Raw genomic sequence first — 20,975 nt, 5'->3', positions numbered from 1 at the left:
ATTAATAATAGTAATGGCCTACACGTGTAATAAAGTTGCCCATTTATTTAACAAAATACGCGTTGATATGCAGTTTATATGCAGAGAAAATCGAGAGCACATCCCTCCCTCAAATTGTAGGATATTACTGAATACCTTTTTCACGCCTCAAAGTTTTTCAGAACAATTGAGGGAGGAGTTGTTTTGCACGGTCAGCATTTGGTAGAAATTGAGTGCAAATTATGAGCAACCCTTCTCCCCGTCAACCAACTAACAATCAATGTAACCCCCTCCTCCAATCAACCCCCCTCCCTTACTCCCCTCCTCACATCTCCTCTCCATACTGGTTCTCATGGAGACCCCGTTGAGAGGACCTTTCCTCTTTATAAAGACAAGATACAGCTCATGCAACTGCCTTTGAAATAATCCACAGGATTTCTTGCGGTAGTCTCTTCTTCACTTGCACTTCAAAGAAGCGCTCTGCTCCGTGGCTGTATGAGACTGCTTGTGACTGAAAAGAGGACCCACGTGAACTGGAATTAGTTCGGTCTTTCATTCAGAGTCAGTTCATTTTAAGCGTTGTAACCAAGCGGACTGAGGACCGGACACTTGCCTTGCATGACACAGGATTACTTTGTTTCTGGATAGGATTGTTTTTAGTTTCAGGGTGCTTGCTGCTCTTCTCTCCATCGACACCGCGCACCTCTCCTGGTAAACTCGTTCATCGCTGCCTTTCCGCGCAGCTCGTGTTGCAGGTGCGGAGACACAGAGCGCGTGGACAGATGGCTGCGCTGACGATACAACGGAATGACAACTTTCTACACACCTTTTTACAGGTTTGTAATCGTTTTGATGCGAATCAATATAGGCACTTCTATACAGTTTATTGCGTCGGCATAAATGTCTGGCAATAATTTGTTCAACGTTAATACGTCTGTAGAGTTATAAAATGTGACGTTCAGTAGGCTATATTCGCTGTCCCGTTTATAGCTATGTAAACGTTTATTATTTTAAAATCTTACAGAATGAAAGAATGTTAGGAAGTTTTAAGTTGCACAGATGCTGTATCATGATATAGTTGTAATCAATAAATATTTGTGAATATTGTAGTTGACATTTGTATATGTAAAACTTCTGGTATCTGATATTCAAGAACAAATAAAAGTACCTCATGAGAAATGACTGTTATTTGCACACGATACATTTTTTTAATACACAATATTCACTTGAATTGCTAAGATTCCTGAAGTTTCACCAGACTTATTGTAAAAGCATTCTGTGACAACTTGTGATGTTAAAAGTACTTTATGAAAAAATGTGATAGATTGATTAGCCTGTGTCATTAGTGTGAGTTAGTGAATTATGTTCTTTTCCATCTTCCACCAGGACCGGACCCCCAGCTCTTCCCCAGAGGGAGCCCCCAACGCCCTGTCCTTCCTGGCCACCACCTGTAGCCAGGCCTGGCAGGTGGGTGGCACGGTGGGCTCTGAGAGCTCCCAGTTCCCCTATGAGGGGGCGGTAGGGGTGAGCTCAGCCTCCGGGATGTTCCAGCTCTGGAGCAACGAGGTGGCGGTGGCCCCGAGTTCTAGTCTCAGCGCCTCCAGCCTCACTGCAGCCGCACATCAGATGACATTCGCCGTGCCCAAGGTCCAGTTCCCTGTTGGCCCTGGACAGAGTCTGCCTTCTGGCCTGGGTCCTCACCCCCACGCGCTCTACCATCACCACCACCATCACCACCACCACCACGAGCTGCCCCTGACTCCGCCGGCCGAGCCTCCCTCCGCCTACTCTTTCGAACTCTCCCCCGTCAAGGTCCTCTCATCCCAGAGCCAGGGTCCCAATGGGCCGCAGTACTACCCCCAGCATAACGGCGTCTCTGTGGGACAAAACTTCCCTGGCTTCTTTCAGAACTCTGTATCCTCCGCCAGGCACCATCTATCCGGAGGACAACACCATGTCGGGGAGGAGGGCCAGCAGGGCTGGTGGAGCCTCCCCCAGACCACTGGCCACGGAAGCCCCACCAACCACCACCCCTTCTCCCTGGGCCGGCAGCTGGTCCTGGGCCACCAGCCCCAAATCGCAGCCCTCCTACAGGGCACCTCCAAGGGCCTGTTATCCTCCACACGCCGCTGCCGTCGCTGCAAGTGCCCCAACTGCCAGGCCAATGGCGGGGGACTCGAGTTTGGCAAGAAACGACTGCACATCTGTCATATCCCAGAGTGCGGCAAGGTGTACAAGAAGACGTCTCACCTGAAGGCCCACCTGCGCTGGCATGCCGGGGAGAGGCCGTTCATCTGCAACTGGCTGTTCTGCGGGAAGAGCTTCACGCGCTCCGACGAGCTACAGCGCCACCTCAGAACACACACCGGGGAGAAGAGGTTCGGATGCCAGCAGTGTGGGAAGAGGTTCATGAGGAGCGACCACCTCTCCAAACATGTCAAGACTCACCAGAGCAGGAAGAGCCGGTCCGGAGGGAACACGTCAGACTCTCTGTTGGCCAATATCAAGAGAGAGTAGAACGGACTAGAGGGCGGGTTCAATAGACTCTATATAGAGCCAAGAGACTGCAATATGTGATTGTACTGTAACTGCCACAGACCCTCTGAGAGAGAGTGGAGGACAAGGACACCCTATAGACTATTAACCTCTGTAGTCGTGACCCTTTTCAGCCCGTCAACAAAAAGCTTTTGAGAGGTATTTCACAACAAGGGAAGCAAAGCGAGCGGCGAGGTTTAGGATTGTGATATGGATACAGAGCGTTCACTGGGCATTTCTAGGTGTCGCACAAAAAATGATCTCCCATAGCAAGATGGTAGCCACTCTTAACCCTTGATGGCGACATTATAACCTGGTTCCCACATTAATCAGCTATCAATGTCCAAGGTCAAATCAAATCAAAAGTTTATTGGTCACGTGCACACGGTACAGTGAAATGCTTGCTTGCTAACTCAACAACGCAGAACAATAATATCAAGCAAGAATCAAATGCCAAATACAAAAGTCCAAAAATAACAAGTAGTAATTAAAAGTTAAAAAATAAAATAAAATAAAAACTAGTACGAGAAGTATGTACATAATAGAATATACAGTATGATAGATTTTTTTCAAAATGAAGACTGTTTTTAAGTAGTAAAGTGACTTGGTGTAGCAGCTTGAGTAGATAGTCATAATAAATAAGAATTCCAAGGTCTTCATTTTATTTGGATTTAATTTGTAATATTGAAATATAAATAATTCAGCAAATTTATGTAACATGCAAATAATCCACTTTCTGCATGTTTCATCTTTTAGAATCTGGAATTCAGAAAGGTTTTTGATAATGGAATGTGAATTACATGAGGAAGAGAATGTATCTGAAGTAAGTATACCACATATCAGTTGATTTAAGAAATTTGCTGTTTGGCCAAATGTATATATTGATCTGACGGTTGATTGTGGGATCAGTGTTATAATGTTTTATTAATGGATATATAAACCCCTATCTCAGTTTCATCTGTTGTTGAAATTGATTCCTGTTATTTAATCAGAATGTGAATTACCATTCCTATGTGTACAAACCAACATTTGTTGGAAGACTTTGTAAATAATGTATCAATTTCACAGACAACTTAATTGAAGTTAAGACTGCATGTACATTTTAATAAACGGAAATTCTTTGCTAAAGCAAATCCACATTCAATGTTATATGTTATTTTCTCCTATTTTCTCAGAGCGATAGTGTGAGACTCAAATGTTTTTTATGCCTTCTTCCAACCTAATACAATGAATGGCATTCTAGTCAACCAAAATATCTAACGTTTCATTCAATTGTAATTTGATTGTATTCATTCAGAATACAAATGGTGGGTCATTGTATCATTGAAGTGTGAAGGAAACACCTCTTAAAAATGGGGAGTGGAGGGGATGTTCAAAGATTTCACACCTCAAAGTAAACACGGAGAGACCACCATTGACTGGGGACGCAGGCTGTTTGTGGGAGACGGGGGCAATTTGGGGTGGGCCTTCTGCAATCAAGTTCACAGTCATGTGGCTTTAATGGCTGTTTTCTTTCTCTGAATGGAGGAGATTGAGACAACAGATGCAATGGCCCTCCACTCGACGGGACCCTCCCGTGAATAGGACCCCTGTTGCTCAGACCCTTCCCCCCAGTGGTGACAGGAAAGCCCTTTGATTTTGGAAGTTAATACCTCTCTCACTCCTCTCTCTTCCAGGTTCCCTCTCTCTGCCCCCCCCCCCCCCCCCCCCCCCCCCTCCCCTTCAGTTCCTATATATCACAGTTGTGTTACGTTCAGCCCTGCTTTACTGCCTAGGGTGACCTTTTATTCTGAGGGGAACTAACCAACTAACAATCCCTCTTGGTGATAGGAACTCCCTTTGATTTAACCCCCTGAAAGTTAATACTCTTTATACCCCTCCTCTGGCCCCCAGCCTCACCCCCTCTCCCCCCTTGCACCCATATATCCCAGGCATCTTACAATCAAGACCTGCTCTACTTTACAGCTCAGGACCAGGACGAGTGTTTATTCTGATGAACAGATTTCTGGTGTCCCTGCTTATCCAGGGGTTATCTCTTTTGTGCATTTTCACACACAGTTTTACCCAAAAGGCTCTACGTGGGCCAGCACCCGTGTCTCATTTGACCATGGCTCCGGAGGACCTGTTTTTAATTGGGGCCAAAGCCAGACCAATTGGTACTTTTCAGCTGTCCTTTACATTAAAAGCAACTGTTTTGATCATGCAAATGGTTGTTGATTATGCTTTTCACAAGTCCTCACTGTCAGCCCTAGATATGGAAACACAATTTCCCTAGTATAACATACTAGTGAAGGGTATTTCTTTAGTTTAGGCTGGGGTATGTGGCACTACAATTAAAAAGGTGGGACTTTCCTCCTTGCTATTTCTGTATGTATGAGCAGGGTTAGGTCCTTTTTATTTTAGGGTTCATTTTCAGATTAGAATATAAACCCCGTTGTCCTGGCTAAAAGCCCAATCTGGTTCTCATACAGTTGAAGTCCGAAGTTTACATACACTTAGGTTAGAGTTATTATAACTCGTTTTCAACCAGTCCACAAATTTCTTGTTAACAAACTATAGTTTTGGCAAGTCGGCTAGGACATCTACTTTATGCATGACACAATTAATTTTTTCAACAATTGTTTACAGACAGATTATTTCACTTATAATTCACTGTATCACAATTCCATTGGGTCAGAAGTTTACATACACTAAGTTGACTGTGCCTTTAAACAGCTTGGGAAATTCCAGAAAAGGATGTCATGGCTTTAGAAGTTTCTGATAGGCTAATTAACATAATTTGAGTCAATTGGAGGTGTACCTGTGGATGTATTTCATGGCCTACCTTCAAACTCAGTGCCTCTTTGCTTGACATCATGGGAAAATCAAAAGAAATCAGCCAAGACCTCAGAAAAAAAACATTGTAGACCTCCCCAAGTCTGGTTCATCCTTGGGAGCAATTTCCAAATGCCTGAAGGTACCACGTTCATCGTTACAAACAATAGTACGCAAATATAAACGCCATGGGACCACACAGCTGTCATACCACTCAGGAAGGAGATGCGTTCTGTCTCATAGAGATCAACGTACTTTGGTACGAAAAGTGCAAATCTATCCCAGAACAACAACAAAGGACCTTGTGAAGATGCTGGAGGAAACAGGTACAAAAGTATCTATATCCACAGTAAAACTAGTCCTATATCGACATAACCTGAAAGGCCGCTCAGCAAGGGAGAAGCCACTGCTCCAAAACCTCCATAAAAAAGCCAGACTACGGTTTGCAACTGCACATGGGGACAAAGATCGTACTGTTTGGAGAAATGTCCTCTGGTCTGATGAAACATAAATAGAACTGTGTGGCCATAATGACCATCGTTATGTTTGGAGGAAAAAGGGGGAGGCTTGCAAGCTGAAGAACACCATCCCAACCGTGAAGCACGGGAGTGGCAGCATCATGTTGTGGGGGTGCTTTGCTGCAGGAGGGACTGGTGCACTTCACAAAATAGATGGCTTCATGAGGAAGGAAATTATGTGGATATATTGAAGCAACATCTCAAGACATCAGTCAGGAAGTTAATGCTTGGTCGCAAATGGGTCTTCCAAATGGACAATGACCCCAAGCATACTTCCAAAGTTGTGGCAAAATGGCTTAAGGACAACAAAGTCAAGGTATTGGAGTGGACATCACAAAGCCCTGACCTCAAACTTATAGAACATTTGTGGGCAGAACTGAAAAAGTGTGTGCGAGCAAGGAGGCCTACAAACCTGATTCCGTCACACCAGCTCTGTCAGGAGGAATGGGCCAAAATTCACCCAACTTATTGTGGGAAGCTGTTGGAAGGCACCCCAAAACATTTGACCCAAGTTAAACAATTTAAAGGCAATGCTACCAAATACTAATTGAGTATATGTAAACTTCTGACCCACTGGGAATGTGATCAAAGAAATAAAAGCTGAAATAAATCATTCTCTAAACTATTATTCTGACATTTCACATTCTTAAAATAAAGTGGTGATCCTAACTGACCTAAGACAGGGCCTTTTTACTAGGATTAAATGTCAGGAATTGTGAAAAACTGAGTTTAAATGTATTTGGCTAAGGTGCATGTAAATTTCTGACTTCAACTGTACCATCATGGCCACCTAATCATCCCCAGATTACAATTGGCTCATTCATCCTCCCTCCTCTCCCCTGTAAATATTCCCCAGGTCATTGCTGTAAATGAGAACATGTTTTCAGTCAACTTACCTGGTAAAATAATGGTAAAATAAATTAAATAATATAAATCTGATTTGGTTATTATTTCCATGTATTAAAACTCATGTATATTTCGATATATATTCAGATCATCTCAATGTTAGAGGGATATACCTTCAGAAATGACATGAAATAGACAATTCCTAATTCAAAAGACTTTTTATTTGATATAATACAACCGATTCTATTCAGTCAAACATGGCATCATTATAGCCCTTGTCCTGCTCTTTTCTTTAGTGTATCTTAATTTCTGTAGTGGTATTCCTTCATATTTAAGTAACATGCACAAAATGCCAGAGCAATAATCGCCACTGTGACTTCAACTTTACAAACAGCTCCCCTTAGTCCATGAGCACTGGGGAGTTGAGATGGAGTTTTTGACCAAACTTTTATGTTCTGAATTTAAACAGTCATTGTAATTTAGATATTCTAAACAGATTTAGCTAGAGGGGGCATTGTAACTTGAAGACATTGATCTTCGATGCAGCTGTCTGATCTCCAATGACTGCTATCTGTATTTGAAAGCCTTACACTGACCTCTACTGGTAACAGAGAAGGATTCACCAAGAGCTGAAATCATCTCTTCTATCTCTTCTCGTTTTACAGTCATTTGTTTCTATTCAGAAGACGAAAGGTCGGGCATTGAAGTAAACAAATCACAACTACATGTATTTGATTTGATGTGTAAAAAAACAACAGTTGGCAATATATTAGAGTAGCAGAATGAACTGAAGTACATGAGGTTCTAAAAGCACCTGCCTTTGGCAAAAGTCTCACTTTGATGAGCACAGAGCATGCAGATGCAGCACTTGATATCCACAGTGTCAACTGATACAACAACCCAAGTAGTTAACTGTCTCTAAACCGCTGTCCTTTATCTAAGAACCAGAGATGTAAGCCTGAGCCAGGTGTATTGCGTGTACCAATGTGCTGGAGTAGCAAAAGCCAGCAGAGATCATTGAACACAGCAGAAGGCTGTGGCATGTCATCATTGGACTTCATTGACAGACTGTGTGACACCTTACCACATTTCAAAACCACCCCTTCATGTCTCCTGTCGTCAAGAAAACATATGTTTGAAATTTCAGTCGGTCTCCGTCCCCTAGCGTTCCCGTCAGACTGGCTATGGCATGGCCACCACTCTGGCCACATCTCAATAGTCTTTCCTCGATTCCTTGTGTCCTCTACACCCGTCCTCTCCCCGTCTCTTCTCTCCCAACATAATCATGTCCTCAATTCCCTCTGACTTTTAGAGAAAGAGACAGAGAAAGGATGGGAGCAGAGAACACAAGGAATCAAGGAAAGACCATTAGGTCTGAAGTGACATTAGAGGGACGTCACGCCCGCAGAGTGCCTCCAGGGGGCTCCCTCACCCCTTTTTAGTCTGGAATCTCCAGATCAAACATGAGCCAACTTGGGGTCAAACAGAATAAGAGAACATGGGAGAGCTCTCTCGTTCTCATCCATTGGAAACACTGCGGTAAGAGCAGAACAATTCTGTTCCGTGAGAGATGAATCCAATGTTCTACATATTTACAGATCAAATGCATTTGCTGTTATCCCGTCCTCTCTCCTCAGTGTCTACAGAAAGTAACGCACTGTATACGCTCAGTGGAGGAATGACTTCATGTTTTAAACAGCCTGAGAATAGAAGTAGTTGTCGGAAGAATCCAGCAGTGTGAGAGAAAAGTAGAACGAAAGTCGAAAGAAAAGTAGAGCTCCTCAGATCCATGTTTGTTTACAAGAAGAGAAGCCGCCAATCCTGTACACACACACACACACACACACAAACACACACACAATTTACTCACATATTTACACACACACACACACACACACACACACACACACACACACACACACACACACACACACACACACACACACACACACACACACACACACACACACACACACACACACACACACACACACACACACACACACACACACACACACGGACGCATTTCACTCACATATGCACACACAGACGCATGTTGCGCACATATGCACACACACATGCATGCAGCGTGCACACTCACACACAGACACGTCTCCAGTGACCTCCCCAATCAGGAATGGACATGTTTTTTCTTCCTTTGAACAAATCCCACAGCCCTCTGATAGACAGTACAATATATACTGTCTAGAAATTCTCCAAAATGAAAAATAAAACAAGCAAAGTCGTCATAATAAAACAAGCAAAGTCACCATAATACCTGATGTCCGTTTGGTGTTCTTCATAACCTCAGCCATTGCAACATCTAGCTGGGTGCTACCCATTAGTGGTGCCACGCAGAGGCACGTCTTCAACCTCAAATCACATCGCTCAACAACAAAAAAATCAGATGAAAGGCGCATACTGTATATTCCGTTAGAATCATGGTTTATATTTCTCAGAGTGTCGGTGAACCGCCCGGTAACAGTCTGAAAAAGCACTAGCAACAGTCCAGAAGAGCAGTCTGCATCCAGTCCTTACTCCTTACAGAAGCACCCCATCCACCTTCAAAATATGGTAAGCCTAGATGAGGTCCTCCTTCTTCTCTCTGTAGCTGTGGCGGTCCGTGAACCTCCTTCCTCCTAGGGGTCAGGGTTCATAGGTCATCTTCATTGAGCTGGGCCAGGTTGCTGGAGCGCTTGCCGGCCAATGGACCAGAGACAGATACAGGAGGAGGTACAGCCTCACCAGGCAGGCCCCTGGTACTGCAGCCCTCTCCTGCGCTCTGCTGGGGGAGAGGAGGAGACACAGATTCAAATATGTTTACAACTTCATAGATAGATTTCATGAAATGTAGCCTAAATAGCTGTTTTTCCCCAAAGAGAGGCATATGCCTCACTTTAGCCATTGTGTATAACTCTGGGGAGAAATCTTATATGTCAGAAGATATATTTTTTAGGGGAATGTAGGTCGAAACGTTAACGAATAAAGATGTTTTGCAAATGAGCTACTACGCTGAACAAAAATATCCTTGCGACATGGGGCCTTGCATTGTCGGTGAGGACGGCGGAGCAATGGCACGTCAACGAGCCTCAGGATCTCATTCAAATTGCCATCGGTAAAATGCAATTGTGTCCGTTGTCCGTAGCTTATGCCGGCGCACACCATAACCCCACCGCCACCACGGGGTACTGTTTACAACATTAACATCAGCAAACCACTCGCCCACATGACGCCATACACGCTGTCTGACATCTGCCGGTACAGTTGAAGCCGGGATTCATCCGTGAAGAGCACACTTCTCCAGCATGTCAGTGTGCATCGAAGGTGAGCATTTGCCCACTGATGTTGGTTACGATGCCGAACTGCAGTCAGGTCAAGACCCTGGTGAGGATGACGAGAAGGCAGATGAGCCTCCCTGAGAAGGTTCCTGACAGTTTGTGGAGAAATTGTTTTGTGCAAACCCACAGTTTTATTCGCTGGCTGGGTGGCTGGTCTTAGACGATCCCGCAGGTGAAGAAGCTGGATGTGGAGGTCCTCGGCTGGCATGGTTAAACATGGTCTGCGGTTGTGAGGCCCGGTTGGACGTACTAACAAATTCTCTAAAACAATGTTGGAGGTGGCTTATGGTAGAGAAATTAACATGAAATGATCTGGCAACAGTTGTGGTGGACATTCCTGCAGCCAGCATGCCAATTGCACGCTCCCTCAACTTGAGACAGCTGTGGCATTGTGTTGTGTGACAAAACTGCACATTTTAGAGTGGCCTTTTATTGTCCCCAGCAATAAGGTGCACCTGTGTAATGATCATGCCGTTTAATCAGCTTCTTGATATGCCACACCTGTCAGGTGGATAGATTATCTTGGCAAAGGAGAAATGCTCACTAACAGGGATTTAAACATATTTGTGCACACAATTTAAGAGAAATAAGCTTTTTGTGAGTATGGAACATTTCTGGGATCTTTTATTTCAGCTCATGAAACATGGGATCAACACTACATGTTGCGTTTATATTCTTGTTCAGTATATGTCAGTGACAGCCATAATGTGGTTTGTTTTTCTGTTTACAATATATCAGTCACAACAACACAATGTGCAAATTCCACCATGAGAGGGAGAGGGAGAGAAAGAACAATTAGGCCAACGATCGGCATCTCTGACTTCCGTGTCTGGGTCAGGCTATTTCCTGTTTATGTACCCATAGGCCCCATCCAGCCTGAGTAATTACATAGAACAACTGCCTATAGTCAGAACAAATAGGTATGTTGGCTCCACTCACTAAGTGGACCAGAGATGGTCTATACTTGATACAAGTGCATAGTAATAACAGAGGGTTGTGTAGTGAATGGTTGGTCTAAGGTTAAGACACTCAACAACGGCCAACAACAGGATACGATTTCTGGTTCTACATCTTGTTTCAGACAAAACTCCTCTACAATATTCCTCTTCTGTTTCTGGCCAACAGAGGAAGTAGTAGCCCAACTATCATGTGTTTATTGTGTTTATTTCTGTGCCGTGTGCTGTGTGCGTGCGCATGCTTGCGTGCATGCGTCAGTGCATGTGCACGTGTGTGTGTGTGTGTGTGTCTGTGTGTTTGTGCGTGTACATGTGTATACCTGTGTGCTATGCAGCCCGTTGGACCCCGCTTGGCACTGCAGGGAGGTCTGGGTCTGAGAGTAGTGAGACAGACAAGACTGGTCAGTGAAAGCCAGCTGGACGTGAGAAGGCGAGACTGTTGTCTGGGAGTTCATACTGACCAGAGGAGACTGCGAACACACACACACACACACACACACAACACAACTAAATATTAAATACTAGAGCTGATAGACAGCAGATTATTGTTTATTCTTTATTGTGGCAGGAAAACATTTTTCTCATGAGATCTCAGATTATTTCAGATTAGGATTTAATTGAAGGATTCCTGATCCAGACATGTAGTCTGTAGTGGAGATGTGGTCTAACGTAGCCTAAGGGGTGGATGTGTACACTCGGTCAGGCTTGGCTGGAGCACATTCCAGTCCGGCGAGCTAAACGGGGATGGCAGTGTCTCGTTGTTTGTGGTCAAACAGAAGCACAGTGTTTGGCCCCTGACTGCTGTAGGTCACTGAGGTGTATGTGTGTGTGACTGGGCCCTTTACCTCTGGCAGTATGTGTGTGTGTGTGTGTGTGTGTGTGTGTGTGTGTGTGTGTGTGTGTGTGTGTTGTCTATGTGTATATACAGTATGACCTTACCTCCCGGGGTGTGTGTGTCTCAGCGGGGCCCTGGAGACCTGTTCCCTGACCCCCCTGGCTGGGCAGGTAGAGGGTGGGGAGGGAGGTGTTGTAGGACCGCAGCCAGGGCAGGCGCTGGCGGTCGATGGAGGCTGAGGAGTGGGGGCGCAGGGGACTGCTGGCCGAAGACAGGGGGGCTCTCATGCTCCGGCCCAGGCTGTTAGACTTGTTGGTACCCTCTCTGCGCTGGTACTCGATGGGAGACTGGAGGGCTGGATGAATTCATGGTACAAGACAGAGAGAGAGGATTTAGACCAGGCAACACTTCATTTTGGGCCACAATGTTTGTCAAAATATTAGCGTTGGTCTTTGTAGTTTTATTGTTTGTGTAAGTCGACTTGGTACTGAACTACTTTTGGATAGCATTACTGCTCAGTGCTCACATTGCATCAGGCTAAACGTAAGACGTGTGACTAGTAAAGATTCCTGGATGTTGTGTTTTGCCATCAGTATGTCTCCAATTGTACCGTTGAGGAAGTTGAAAGGGAAAGGAAAGGGAAAGGGGGATACTTAGTTAGTTGTGCAACTGAATGTATTCAACTGAAATGTGTCTTCCGCATTTAACACAACCCCTCTGAATCAGAGAGGTGCGGGGGGCTGCCTTCATCGACATCCACGTCTTAGGCGCCCGGGGAACAGTGGGAAAGGCCAGACATGAGTAAAAGTAAGTGGGTGTTTACTGTGTAGATCTTGTCTGTCTGTGTCTCCTGTCCTCACATTGAGGAAGTTGGCAGCATGGGGTTAGATATGAATCCTGAAAGTAAAGCTGTTGTGTTTTTCTATCAGTATTTCTCCGATCCTACCATTGAGGAAGTTCCTCTGGGTCTCCAGGATCTGTCCCACATCGTTGACCCAGGCCCTGCAGACCTCTGGGGAGGCGGCCTGGAGCACGTATCTCACCACACTCCCGTCAGCCCCCCGTGAGGTCAGCACCAATCGGCCCGCCTCGCCCTCCACCGGAGCCTCCACCCCCAGACAGCTCACCTGGAACACAGCACAGGTGTATTCAGTAGGGTTGCTTTCCCAAAATGTCCACATTTGCCGGTTGTAAGATTCCCAGAATGAGGACGGAATAAGCAGGGAATTCTGAATTCTCGAACTAGGACTTCTGGGAAACCTACACATTTTGGAAAAGCAACCCTGGATTGTAAAAAAAAAAAGAAGAAGATGTTGATTCAATATACAATTGTAAGGCAACCAGCTGCAATACGATTGTGAGTTTGCAAAAAATGGGGGCATATACACTCTTGGAAAAAAGGGTTCCAAAAGGGTTCTGCGGCTGTCCCAATAGAAGAACCCTTTTTGGTTTCAGGTAGAACCATTTTTGGTTACAGGTAGAACTCTTGGGTTCCATCTAGAACTCTCTGTGGAAATGGTTCTACATGGAACCCAAAAGGGTTCTATCTGGAACCAAAAGGGATTATTCAAAGGGTTCTTATATGGGGACAGCCGAGGAACCCTTTTTAGTTCTGGATAGCACCTTTTTTCTAAGAGTGTAGCTGAACCAACATACATTATCAAGTTGAATCGAATGTTCACTCAACTTTGAATTTATTCTACTTTATTTGCATATTTCCCAGAGTTCCTTGCCTTTCGAGTGAATTGTAGTTACCACCCATGACTTTAATGCTTTTCATTACTGTAGCCTTGAAGTTAGTTTCTAAATAAATATATTATCTTTCAAATTAAACTCTTTATGAAAATACATGACATATATTATAAGGAATTTCTTTGAGGGCCTAGTTATACCCTAACACAGTGGTCTGAAACTCCTGGTTTACAGGCCACATCAAGCCTGCAAGTCACATTATGCTGGCATGCCATGTGTAGTTACTATTGGAATCCAGTCAGAGTGAGGATATTCAACAATTGGAACTTTTAATCGACCTCAACCTGCATTCACAATAACTGGCGGGGTAGGGATAGGGAAGATTGATATTGAAACAACCCAAATCAATTAAACTGGAACAGCCATCTCAGTAACGGGTGCAATAAATCGAACTACTAACAGATTGGATTACCGTAAAACTTAAATTAAACATAGTCTCTTTTTAATGTTCCTTTTTAATAACCGGCAATGACACAAATTTCAACAAATAAACGCCTGTTTCAAATAAATGCCAGGTCTAAATTAATTATTTACGAAGTTACCATGAGGTTTAATGTTTGATTTGTTACATTAAATAATTCAGTAATGAGTAGAAAATGACGGAAATCAAACATTTTGGGGGGCAAGTAAGAAACTGCTAGCTATTGGCTACTAACAGCTGAGAACTGCTAGCCAACTGGCAAGCACAAAACCAGTCAACAACTTCGGGAGTACAAACCCCTAGAAATCAGCCGATTGCCCTCTGGTGGCGAAAGGAAGAACTGCCAAAAATGCACAGTCAAAGACGAGAATGCTTATTCTGTCAATGAAATTATTTATTTAAAAAAATGTATAGAGGCATACTAAGACAAAAAGAAACGTGGCACAGTGTGTAACTGATAACACATTAGTGCTGGAAATTAAGAAAAATTCAGTTAAATTTTTTTTACCAGGTAAGTTGACTGAGAAAACGTTCTCATTTACAGCAACGATCTGGGGAATAGTTACAGGGGAGAGGAGGGGGATGAATGAGCCAATTGTAAACTGGGGATGATTAGGTGACCATGATGGTATGAGGGACAGCTTGGAAATTTAGCCAGGACACCGGGGATAACACCCTTACTCTTACGATAAGTGCCATAGTATGCTGCTGTAAGTGATTGCTAGAATTAAACAATGAACTATGCAAATGAGCAAAATCTGTGTGCATTAAGGAAATAGACGCCTGGCTCAAATAGAAGTCTGTCTCTGATAAGCGCCTGTTTTGTGTGATTAAAAGGTCGAATGCAGCCGTTTTTATCTCATTATCAAATCCTTTCTGGGTAACAATTAAGTACCTTACTGTGATAGTTTTCAATTAAAATGGTCAAAAAGAAACAAAAATAGTTTAGAAAAGGGCAATTTCTCAAGCAAGAATTTAGCTAGGACTGTCTTGGTGTCGTCTGAGTGAGGACGGGAATACTGAAAATGAGCTACTTTAGCAGAGAGTTTGGATCGCTCTATCTTATTGGTCTATTAACAAATATGCCACATGGTGATGTCACCATGGAAGGCCAACACTCCATCCCACCAAACAGGAAGAAAATTCAGGCGGTCTTTTCAAACAGCTCTTACACTAAACAGGCACTGTTATCATTTTCACAATTTCACAGTATTATTCGAACCTCATTGTGTGGAAATATAAAACACAGGAAAACTCGTTTTTAACTCCATTGGGCCTTTAAGCAAATAAACACTCAGGCTATGTCACGCCCTGGCCATAGAGAGACGTTTATTCTCTATGTTGGTTAGGTCAGGGTGTGACTAGGGCGGGTTATCTAGGTTGTTTTATATCTATGTTGGCCTGGTATGGTTCCCAATCAGAGGCAGCTGTTTATTGTTGTCTCTGATTGGGGATCATATTTAGGCAGCCATTTCCCCACTGGGTTTTGTGGAATCTTGTTTTGAGTTAGTGCATGTAGCACCTCTGTCACGGTTCGTTGTTTGTTTCTTTTTGTTGTTGGGAAGTTTCACTAAATAAATTAAGTGGAACTCAGAACACGCTGCGCCTTGGTCCGTCTCTACACACAGTCGTGACAGGCTATTAATTTAGGTTTACGTTACTTTAGAAAAATGTATGTTACTTATGTTTGTGTATCATAAGATTAATCAACCAATCAAAGTACATGCAAAAACACAGGTATTGAAACAAACAATTCTGAAAATCAACCTGCAAGACAGCATGCTGGGAAATACAATAATGATGGTTATGGTTTTGAGTTGTTTTGAGGAAACATGAATTTGAAATTGTACTCAACATACTTGTCCAAATTCAGCTTACTTCGAGTAGAGTTTGTTGAGTAAACATACTTTAACACAAATGCATGCATTTCAAACAGAATGTTCCAGTAATGTTACATCCACCATTTTTATTTCAACGTTCCATCCACCGGGAACAAATCACATCTGACTACCATCTGGTGGAAGGAGGAAGACATCCTGGAGTGTGGGTCATTAAATACCTCACCAACAGAACAAACACAGATGCTTTTAAGGCTTCCAAGAACACTCAAGAACTTGTACACAATGTTAGATTTGGAGAAACATTGTGTTTGTTTACATCAGTTATGCAATTCATTATCTGGGACTGAAAGAAGTTATGTAACAGTCAAATTTGTATAGATTCCTTATGGTAAAAAGCCTATGCAGTTAATGCATTCAATCTAATCTGAAGTTAGAGAGGAGAAAAAAAAATCTGAATAGAAGAGAGACCTACCTTGATGCTGCTCTTGAAGGTGTAACCAGGAAGTGAGAATCCTTTCTTCCTGTCGATTGGCTCGCTGAAGATGACCAGCTGTTCAAACAGGAAGACCCGCCTCTCCTTGGCTCTGGACAGGAAGCTACTGTCCTGTTCCACCACCGTGAAAGTGTCTTGCTGGAGCAGCTTCCCCTGCGCCGTGATCTTACCCTGGAGATGAAAGAGAAGGATGGAGGGAAGAGACACAGGGTGAGAAGTGAATAGGGGATTATTACATGGCTTACTTATGGCTTGCAGCAGTATTTTGCAAACATCTCCTTGAGCCCCCAGCCAGTCCACTTAGTTGATGTTTTCCAGAACAAGCTGACCTGATTCAAATGGTCACCTAATCACTAAGCCCATTCATTAGTTGAATCAACAGTGCCAGTTCTGGAATACATCAAATACATTGACTGGCTGGGCCTGGGGTTACTCGAGAAGAGGTTTGGGAAACACTGGCTTACAGTACAATATTTGGCTTGTGTGAGAGCTGTATTTGAAAGCGAGAGACCTAAGTGCAGTGCCTTACCTCGAAGCCCTGCAGCCGTCCCACGTTCATCATGTCATTACAGCGTTTGGGCACAAAGCACATCACCTCTACCGCTTTCTGTGATGGTGAAGGAGAGAGAGAGAGAGTGAGAAAGTTATTTAAATCATGCAACTACTGAATACAGGTTGTTTGACTAGAGAGAACCCTTAATAACACAGAGACAGTGTACAGCCTCACACTTGCCTCTCGTAGTCACCTATTCCTAGATAGTTTATATAGTAGATGAATGGTAGATACAGTGTAATAACAGCATGAGTTGTATCAGAAGAACACCTACCTCGAGCTCTTCTGTGTCCATCCCGGCTTTGGTGTAATACTTGAGGAAGTCCTGTTCACATAAACACAGCATGGAGTCAGGAGCGTTCAAGGTTTACTAGTCAATGTTATGTAAGGTGAAGACATCTGGAAGAGGTTTTATTAGTTTGAATACCAGAGAGAGGTACAGCAGGCACAAGGTTGGCACTAGGTAGATGTGCCAACCTTGTGCCTGTTGTACCTCTATGACTTGTTCAAATAGCCACTCATCTTTTATGTGCATTCCCACAATGAATTCGACCTTATCGTCGTGCAGGTTTACATGCCCGTCTGTGTGTGCGCGTGCGCATGTGTCTGTGTGTGTCACCTTGAGCAGCAGCTGGTACTTCATGATCCTCTGGACTGGTTTGATCAGCAGGTCGTTCAGCTGTAGCCTGTGACCCAGATGTTGCCTCAGCTCCTGATAGGGCCAAACACACACAGTCATTCTCTTGAACATATACACTCAGGTCCAAATTTATTGGTACCCTTGATAAAGATGAGCAAAAAAGACTGTATAATATTAATTATACAAATATTGAGCTATAGTATATTCTTTTGTACTAATACAATTGTAAAAAAACAAGGAGATTTTGTGGTTGGGCTGGCAGGTAGCCTAGTGGTTAGAGTGTTGGGCCAGTAACTGAAAGGTTGCAGGATCGAATACCAGAGCTGACAAGGATAAAATCTGTCGTTCTGCCCCTGAGCAAGGCAGTTAACCCACTGTTCCCCGGGCGCCATGGAATGTGGATTAAGGCAGCCCCCCGCACCTCTCTGATTCAGAGGGGTTAAATGCGGAAGACACATTTCATTTGAAGGCAGTTGTACAAGTAATACATTTTTTGCTCAAAAAGATAGTGGTCAAAAGTATTGGCACCCCTGTTTCCAATACCTTCAATCATGTTTATGAGATTGGAGAACACATTGGGAGAGACCTTAGATCATTCCTCCATCCAGAATCTTTCCTGATCCTTGATATCCTTCGTCTGCTCTTATGGACCACAAGTTTTCAATGGGGCTCAAACCCAGAGACTGAGATGACCATTGCAAAATGTTGATTTTGTGGCCAAATGACCATTTCTTTGTGGATTTTGATGTGTGCTTGGGGGTTATTGTCTTGTTGGAAGCTCCACTTGTGGCCGAGTTTCAATCTCCTGGCAAAGGCAACCAGGTATTTGGCTAAAAGGTCCATGTTCATGATGCCGTTGACCAGGACCAGTGGAAGCAAAATAGCCCCAAAACATCACCACCATGTTTTACAGTAGATATGTGGTTCTTTTATGCATATGATTCTTCTTTTCAATGCCAAAGAGCTCTATGTTTCTATTTTCTGACCATAGCACGGGTTGCAATCCAAGACATGGAAATAGAGACACAAGTTTGGGATACACACAGGGGCATTACTTCAACCATATACTGTGTCCTCAATATGACTTAATGTGGCCTACAGACACGTTACCAATACCACACATCCGTATGACATAATATTACCTTCACCTAACCATACAGTTGAAGTCAGAAGTATACATACACTTAGGTTGGAGTCATTAAAACTCGTTTTTCAACCACTCCAGAAATTTCTTCTTAACAAACTATAGTTTTGGCAAGTCGGCTAGGACATCTACTTTGTGCATGACACAAGTCATTTTCCAACAATTGTTTACAGACAGATTATTTCACTTATAATTCACTGTATCACACTTCCAGTGGGTCAGAAGTTTACATATACTAAGTTGATTGTGCCTTTAAACAGCTTGGAAAATTCCAGAAAATAATGTCATGGCTTTAGAAGCTTCTGATAGGCTAATTGACATCATTTGAGCCAATTGGAGGTGTACCTGTGGATGTATTTCAAGGCCTACCTTCAAACTCAGTGCCTCTTTGTTTTGACATCATTTGAAAATCTAAAGAAATCAGCCAAGACCTCAGAAGAAAAAAAATTGGAGACCTCCACAAGTCTGGTTCATCCTTGGGAGCAATTTCCAAACGCCTGAAGGTACCACGTTCATCTGTACAAACAATAGTACGCAAGTATAAATACCATGGGACCACGCAGCCGTCATACCGCTCAGGAAGGAGACGCCTTCTGTCTCATTGAGATCAACGTACTTCGGTGTGAAAAGTGCAAATCAATCGCAGAACAACAGCAAAGGACCTTGGGAAGATGCTGGAGGAAACAGGTACAAAGTATCTATATCCACAGTAAAACGAGTCCTACATCGACATAACCTGAAAGGCCACTCAGCAAGGGAGAAGCCACTGCTCCAAAACCGCCATAAAAAAGCCAGACTACGGTTTGCAACTGCACATGGGGACAAAGATCGTACTTTTTGGAGAAATGTCCTCTGGTCTGATGAAACAAAAATAGAACTGTTTGGCCATAATGACCATCGTTATGTTTGGAGGAAAAAGGGGGAGGCTTGCAAGCCGAAGAACACCATCCCAACCGTGAAGCACGGGGGTGGTAGCATCATGTTGTGGGGGTGCTTTGCTGCAGGAGGGACTGGTGCACTTCACAAAATAGATGGCGTCATGAGAAAGGAAAATTATGTGGATATATTGAAGCAACATCTCAAGACATCAGTCAGGAAGTTAAAGCTTGGTCGCAAATGGGTCTTCCAAATGGACAATGACCCCAAGCATACTTCCAAAGTTGTGGCAAAATGGCTTAAGGACAACAAGGTCAAGGTATTGGAGTGGCCATCACAAAGCCCTGACCTCAATCCCATAGAAAATTTGTGGGCAGAACTGAAAAAGCGCATGCGAGCAAGGAGGCCTACAAACCTGACTAAGTTACGCCAGCTCTGTCAGGAGGAATGGAACAAAATTCACCCAACTTATTGTGGGAAGCTTGTGGAAGGCTACCCGAAATGTTTGATCCAAGTTAAACAATTTAAAGGCAATTCTACCAAATAGTAATTGAGTGTATGTAAACTTCTGACCCACTGGGAATGTGATGAAATAAATAAAAGCTGAAATAAATCGTTCTCTCTACTATTATTTCACATTCTTAAAATAAAGTGGTGATCCTAACTGACCTAAGACAGGGAACAAGGCATAGCATTATTCCCATAGCCTATCAATGTGACAAAATATTACATTCCTACAACCACTAATCAATGTGACCAAACTTGACATTCCCACAATCGCATCAATGGGAAATAGCATTACCACAAGGGAGTCTGCAGAAATGTAATTGCTTTTTCAAACGAGAGTTACAGTTAGATAACAGGGATTGAGGATGGACTTAGCTGTGTTTGCTAAGAGATACTCACCTCAAAGTAAGTCTCGATGTACTCAGAGACGATGTGCTCTGACTTGGGTTTGTTCTGACAGTACACCACATACATATGGAGACGCCGCTCCTGTAATACAAACAGTGAAATCACCCTGTATCAATTTACCATGTCATAAAATATACAACACTATCCATAATTGCTTTAGATTCAAAATAGGAGTACATGGCTACTGAAAACATCTCCTGCAATTGAAAATTAAACAGACACATTCACCTCGTAGCAATTTATCATGTCAGAAAATGCTGTACATAACACTATCCTCAACTGTTATGAACAGATGGAATTTACCATTCAAACTATTGAACATATTGTGTTGTAAGAGGTGCATGACTCAATCCATGAGAGGAAGGAAGCTACAAAACTTAAACAGAATGGAAATCATCCTCATTAGAGAAAACAAACACACTCTCTCCCTCTCTTTATTTCTCTCTCGCTCTCTATCTTTCTCTATCTCTCATTCGCTCTCTCTATCTCTCTCGCTCTCTATCTCTCTCGCTCTATCTA

At 43.4% G+C, this 20,975-nt stretch overlaps 2 protein-coding genes across 6 annotated transcripts in view; one reads left to right on the top strand and one right to left on the bottom strand.

Moving 5' to 3' along the window:
• The first annotated feature begins 239 nt into the window (after positions 1 to 239).
• Positions 240 to 3,647, top strand: sp5l (Sp5 transcription factor-like). The gene is made up of 2 exons (XM_014135861.3): positions 240 to 815; positions 1,366 to 3,647. Exons 1-2 carry the CDS (start codon positions 762 to 764, stop codon positions 2,494 to 2,496), a joined length of 1,185 nt encoding a protein of 394 aa, XP_013991336.1. The 5' UTR covers positions 240 to 761; the 3' UTR covers positions 2,497 to 3,647.
• A 3,244-nt stretch (positions 3,648 to 6,891) lies between these two features.
• arhgef25a (Rho guanine nucleotide exchange factor (GEF) 25a) overlaps positions 6,892 to 20,975 on the bottom strand; it is a 139,326-nt gene continuing 125,242 nt past the window's right edge. For 2 of the 5 annotated variants that reach the window (XM_045693292.2, XM_014135862.3), the window contains 9 exons: positions 20,448 to 20,537; positions 17,501 to 17,593; positions 17,156 to 17,206; positions 16,858 to 16,935; positions 16,308 to 16,499; positions 12,768 to 12,948; positions 11,926 to 12,176; positions 11,307 to 11,456; positions 6,892 to 9,477 (listed from right to left, as the gene is read on the bottom strand). In XM_045693292.2, coding sequence (XP_045549248.1) covers positions 9,346 to 9,477; positions 11,307 to 11,456; positions 11,926 to 12,176; positions 12,768 to 12,948; positions 16,308 to 16,499; positions 16,858 to 16,935; positions 17,156 to 17,206; positions 17,501 to 17,593; positions 20,448 to 20,537 — 1,218 coding nt within the window. In that variant the 3' untranslated portion in view covers positions 6,892 to 9,345. The remainder of the gene's footprint in view (positions 9,478 to 11,306; positions 11,457 to 11,925; positions 12,177 to 12,767; positions 12,949 to 16,307; positions 16,500 to 16,857; positions 16,936 to 17,155; positions 17,207 to 17,500; positions 17,594 to 20,447; positions 20,538 to 20,975) is intronic. The other 3 variants (XM_045693293.2, XM_045693296.2, XM_045693297.2) reach the window with 3 other exon arrangements.

The sequence above is a fragment of the Salmo salar genome, chromosome 13 (genome assembly GCF_965601325.2).
Source record: "Salmo salar chromosome 13, fSalSal1, whole genome shotgun sequence".
NCBI classification, from domain to species: Eukaryota; Metazoa; Chordata; class Actinopteri; order Salmoniformes; family Salmonidae; genus Salmo; species Salmo salar.
The sequence above is the reverse complement of the archived record's forward strand: the minus strand, read 5'-3'. Positions and strand labels throughout refer to the sequence as shown.